The sequence below is a fragment of the Carcharhinus amblyrhynchos genome, chromosome 4, assembly GCF_965287045.1.
Source record: "Carcharhinus amblyrhynchos chromosome 4, sCarAmb.v2.hapA, whole genome shotgun sequence".
NCBI classification, from domain to species: domain Eukaryota; kingdom Metazoa; phylum Chordata; class Chondrichthyes; order Carcharhiniformes; family Carcharhinidae; genus Carcharhinus; species Carcharhinus amblyrhynchos.
The window spans coordinates 11,463,749-11,469,748 of record NC_137327.1 but is presented as its reverse complement, the minus strand read 5'-3'; the positions used below and the strand labels follow the sequence as shown (position 1 = coordinate 11,469,748).

The following is a 6,000-nucleotide window of genomic DNA, read 5'->3' as shown; positions in this document are numbered from 1 at the left end:
TAGTCTGAAAAGATGTGTGGGTTAGGTGTATTGGCCATTCTAAATTCTCCCTCATTGCACCTGAACAGGTGCTGGAGTATAGTGACAGGGGGATTTTCACAGTAACTTCATTGCAGTGTTAATGTGAGCCTACTAATAAATAACCTTAAATACTTTATTTCTTGTAGACTTATAAACTTTATTTCTTTACGCCAACTTTGACAAAGGGTTGTCTGGACTTGAAACGTCAGCTCTTTTTTCTCCCTACAGATGCTGCCAGATTTTCCAGCATTTTCTCTTTTGGTTTCAGATTCCAGCATCTGCAGTAATTTGCTTTAAGACTTTATTTCTTGCTCGCCCTGGCCGGGGGGGGGGGGAGGGGGGAGGTGGGTGTGTGGGGCAAGAGGTGATGGGATGAAGACTACAATTCCCATGGTGCCGAGCGGCGGGCGGCCCGGTGCGCAGGCGCCGTGGTGGCTGTTTCCTGTCGGGTTGGCGGAAGTGAGGTAGGTAAACAGCCGGCGCGGGTCGGCGGCAGTTGGAGCTCGAGCGTGGAGGGGAGGGGGAGCCATGTCTGCTCTGAGGTACGCCGGGCTGGATGACACTGACAGCGAGGACGAGCTGCCTCCCGGCTGGGAGGAGCGCACCACCAAGGACGGCTGGGTTTACTACGCCAAGTAAGGAACAGCAACAACGATAATAATAAATTTAAAAAAAAAGCAGTGGGGGTGGAATGCAAGATTAAAATCCCCTCCCATTTCCCTGGCAGATTTAACTGTCAAGCTCTTCCTACATTGCTGAAACTTTCCCATCCAATTCCACTCTCTTCATCCCATGCTGCAACTTCAGCAACAAACCTGTTTAGGAAGAATCTGACTTAGTTTTTTATAAGTTTATTTATTAGTGTCACTTTCGTCAGTGGGAACTATTACATTGTCACAGAGAAGCACTTGTCATTTACAATTTTTTGCTAATTATCTTGCTGATAGAATATTGTATTTCAGTTGCAACCCTGTCTTGCTGATCATTTATCAGATGTCCTGCCTCCACACCTTGTGAGCCTTAACTAATCCAGCAGTATAATTTCTGATAGAATCCTACAGTGCAGAATGAGGCTTTTTAGCCCATCAAGTCTGTACCGACCACATTCCCACCCAGGCCCTATCCCCGTAACCCCACACGTTTACCTGAGCTAATCCCCCTGACACAAAGATCAATTTAGAATGGCTAATCAACCTAATCTGTTCATCTTTTGACTGTGGGAGGAAACTGAAGCACCTGGAGGAAACCCATGCAGACATGGGGAGAATGTGCAAGCTCCACATAGACAGTGACCCAAGCTGAGAATCAGACCTGGGTCTCTGGTGCTGGGAGGCTGCAGTGGTAACCACTGTGCTGCCATGCTGTCCTAAAGGCTCTGTTTCATCACTAGGCTATTGTTGGGCTTTACCTGTGCTCCAGCAAATCAGAACATAAAGATTATATATTAGTGTCACAAGTAGGTTTACATTAACATTGCAATGAAGTTACTGTGAAAATCCCCCAGTTGCTACACTCTGGCATGGCCATGGGAGAATTGAGCATGGCCAGTCTACTTAAGCAGCACATCTTTCGGACTGTGGGAAGAAACCAGAGCATCTGGAGGAAACCCTCGTGGAATGTGCAGACTCTGCACAGAGTGTGACCCAAGCTTGGAATCGAACTTAGGTCCCTAGCGCTGGAGGCTGCAGTGCTAATCACTTTGCTGCTTAACTTTTCCTACTGAAAGTTGCATTGTTGAAACCTTCTCATCCAATTCCACCCTTTTCATCCCATGCTTGATCTTCAACACAAAAAAAGTTTAGCAACGTATCTAACTTGATTGATTAGATTCACTCCTTACATTTTTTTTGTGTTGAAGTTTAAGCATGGGGGTGAAGATAGTGGAGTTGGATGGAAAAGTTTCAGCAAGGCATTTCCAGCAGGAAAAGCTTACAGTTAACTCTGGCAATTCTTCATCCCATTCTTAATTTCAACACACACAATGTTTAGCAATGTATCTAACTTGATTGAATTGCTCATTTTTTTTCTGCAATATAGATTTCATAAGCAGAATAGATGTCATATTACATGTGCCACTTGTACATTCTCATTTCTAAAAAAGAATGAATTAGTGATTTTCAGATGGGCATTGAATTAAAACTGTTAAAACAGTGATGCTTTCTTTTCTTTCCCCCTTTTAGTTGAATTAAAAAGGTGAACAAGCATCAACTTAATCGCTTGAAAGCATATTTTTTAAAAGAGAAATCCAACATTATTCTTCGCACCTAAGTTGTTGGGCGGCACGGTGGTGCAGTGGTTAGCACTACTGCCTCACAGTGCCATGACTTGGATTCGATTCCCAGCTTAGGTTACTGCCTGTGCGGAGTCTGCATGTCCTCCCTGTGTCTACATGGCTTTCCTCTGGGTGCCCCAGTTTCCTTCCACAGTCTGAAAGACATGCTGGCTAGGTGCACCCTCAGTGTACCCAAACAGGTGCCAGCATGTGGCGACTAGGGGATTTTCACAATAACTTAATTGCAGTGTTAATGTAAGCCTACTTGTGACAAATAGTTAAAATTAGTTTTCTTTTCTCTATCCCCCCTTTCACTTACGGTTGAGCTTAAAAGGTGAATGAGCATTGATCTCATTGCTCAAATGCACTTTTTTTTAAAAGAGAAATCCAGTTTTATTCTTAACACCTAGGTTGTTGACTAACTTTGCTGTTTGGTCCAACTGATAAACATAAGCCCAGAAGGGTTTGCAAGTTTTCGAGTTGCCTGTCTCCTCTCCCTGGGATCATCCACTTCACCTGCCTTCTATGCACAGTTTGCCAAGGTTAAATGTGAATTTGAGATTGAGCTGTTTTTACCTCCACCACTCCCAGTGAGATTCTCCGCCTTTGTAAGGCAGATCTGTGTGAGATTTGAGGTGTACATTTTGAAGTCTTAGTAATGGTAATTGTCTGAGCCTCATTGTTACTGCTACATAATTGTCTGTGCAAAGGGGTTTTGTTTTCCATCTCCCATTGTTGAGAGATAACTTGTCATTTCTGAAATCTGTAGCAGAAATCATGTATGTCTCTCCTGTAGAACTGTCCTCTGTACCAGTCATTCACCTGAGAGGAGGTGAAAGGAACATCTTTAAGAAAGATGAAAAAAAAGCTGTTAAATTTTTACATCACTCTTTCAAAGCCTTTTTATGTGTAGTATGTCTTAGACTTTTAACACTTTGCTCATGTTTAAATTTCAACTGCTGCCAAGTTTCCATGGGTAAAACAAAGCAAATGTTTCTGTTTCCACAACACTTAGCTCTCCTGTCAGAGCTAACTAACTGCTTCTTGAATGGAATTCGGCAAAAAGTATCTTCACTATGTTTGAATTCCCACCGGGGGCTGATCATGTCACTGCAGCACCCTAGGGAACCTGGTTGTACTTAAGTCAATGCATATGAGAAGTGATCAGTTCAAATGTGTTATTTCAATTAAATGCTAAATTACAGGTGTTTATTACACAAATGCAAAGGAACTTTGCAAAAAATCTTTTCTTTGAGTGCTCATGTTCATTAAATAGTCTTTTTAAAATGAAATATGATTTCATTGACCCACCTTTCCAAAAATGTTGTAGGTAGTTGTCAGATTAAATTGTCATTCAGAGAGGCTAAAGTACTAAAGATAGGATAAAAGAACTATAATTGTTTCTAAATTTGGCATTTCTATTTATAAACACAGTTCCTTCAATCATGAGTTTTCTGATTGGTGAAATCAACACAGTTTTGACACTTGGAGCAACAACAGTGAGAACACAAGCCTTGACCTAAGTGCCCTCCAATGAAGCTATTGTATTTTATTTCATTACAAATGTAATATTCCTCCTTCCGCTGTGCTCTTTCATGGAACCTCATCTGCTTATATGCAAGACAGCATGACCTTAAGTGTCAGTTTAGATTTGTAAATATGTGGAGCACTGAATTAGTGAATAACATCCAGTGCAAGACTCAAATTTAACAAAGCAGCCAAATGTTCCTCTGATTTTTCAGATTTCCTGATGAGTATCTAGCTACCAACAAATACCTTTGTCGGTGAGAGCTGCAACATTGTTGCAGAAAAGTACTTGTCATTTACAATTTTTTGAAATAATTATCTTGCTAATAGAATATTATATTACTGATAGAACCCTCTCCTACTGATATCTTGTCAGATATCCCTGCCTCCATGCCTTGTGAACCTTAGCTAATCCAGCAGTATAATTTCCTATAGAAAGGCCTCTGTTTCATCACTTGGCTATTGTTCAGCTCAACCTGTGCTCCAGCAATTCAAAAGAACAAAGAAAATTACAGCACTGGAACAAGCCCTTCGGCACTCCAAGCCTGCACAGACCAAGCTGCCCAATTGAACTAAAACCCCCTACCCTTCTGGGGACCATATCCCTTTATTCCCATCCTATTCATGTATTTGTCCAGATGCCCCTTTAAACTCACTCTCGTATCTGCTTCCACTACCTTACCCGGCAGCGAGTTCCAGGCATCCACCACCCTCTGTGTAAAAAAGCTTGACTTGTACATCTCCTTTAAACCTTGCCCCTTAAACCTATGCCCTCTAGTAATTGACTCTTCCACCCTGGGAGAAAGCTTCTGACTATCTACTCTGTACATGCCCCTTCTATCAGGTCGCCCCTCAATCTCTATCATTCCAATGAGAACAAACCAAGTTTCTCCTACCTCTCCTCATAACTAATGCCCTCCATGCCAGGCAACATCCTGATAAATCTTTTTTGTACCTTCTTCAAAGCCTCCACATCCTTCTGGTAGTGTGGCAACCAGAATTGAACACTGTAAGTGTGGCCTAATTAAGGTTCTATAAAGCTGCAACATGACTTGCCAATTTTTAAACTCAATGCCCCGGCCAATGAAGGCAAATACGCCATATGCCTTCTTGATGACCTCCTCCACCCTGCATTGCCACTTTCAGTGACCTATGTACCTTTACACCCAGATCCCTGTGCCTATCAATACTCTTAAGGGTTTTGCCATTTACCATATATTTCCTATCTGTATTAGACCTTCTAAAGATGCATTACCTCACATTTGTCCAGATTAAACTCCATCTGCCATCTCTCTGCCCAAGCCTCCAACTGATCTATATCCTGCTGTATTCTGTGATGGTCCTCATCGCTATCCACAAATCCACCAACCTTTGTGTCACCTGCAAACTTACTAATCAAACCAGTTGCATTTTCCTCCATAAGTTTAAGGTGTATTTATTAGTGTCACAAGTAGGCTTACTTGTAGGCATTGCAATGAAGTTGCTTTGAAAATCCCCTAGTCGCCACATTCTGGGCCTGTTCGAGTACACTGAGAGAATTTAGCATGGCCACTGCACCTAACCAATGTGTCTTTCAGACTGTGGAGGAAATCAGAGCACCCAGAGGAAACTCATGCAGACTCGGAGAGAACATGCAGATTCCGCATACAGAGACCCAAGCTGGGAATCAAAGTGGGAATTGAAGTGGGTGTGAAGCAGCAGTATTAACCACCTTGCCACTGAATTTCAACTTCAAATCCTAAATTTAATTTTCCAATTGGCCCATAGCTGTCCCCACTTGGTGATTTTCTTTGGCCATCTATTCTTGCCTGAACTCTCCACCCGTCACTGATCCCCAATTGTTGTCTGTTTTTCATGCATTCTACTTCAGTAGGTCATTCATGCAGTCAGTAACTAAGTGTTTGCCTCATGGATTCTCTTCCTGGACCATTGTTTTGCTTCCTCTGATTTCCTGGAATCTCTTAAAAACCCATGTCTCAGATTGGATCAGTTTTATTTCTGCATCTGACCCCACACTTTTATCACGACAAAATAGGAATAGGCTTACTAGCCCCTCACCACTTAAAGTGATCCTGGCTGATTCTCAATCTGAGCTGGACACCATATCCCATAATCCCTTGATTTTCTTAGTATGCAAAAAGCTATCAATCTTAGAATTTAATGTATTCAACAATGGAGCT

General features: G+C 42.2%; 1 protein-coding gene across 2 annotated transcripts in view; it reads left to right on the top strand.

The window, feature by feature from the left end:
* Positions 1–500: 500 nt before the first annotated feature.
* Positions 501–6,000, top strand: part of wwox (WW domain containing oxidoreductase) — a 909,285-nt gene continuing 903,785 nt past the window's right edge. For both annotated transcript variants that reach the window (XM_080186706.1, XM_080186707.1), the window contains exon 1: positions 501–656. In XM_080186706.1, coding sequence (XP_080042832.1) covers positions 550–656 — 107 coding nt within the window. In that variant the 5' untranslated portion in view covers positions 501–549. The remainder of the gene's footprint in view (positions 657–6,000) is intronic.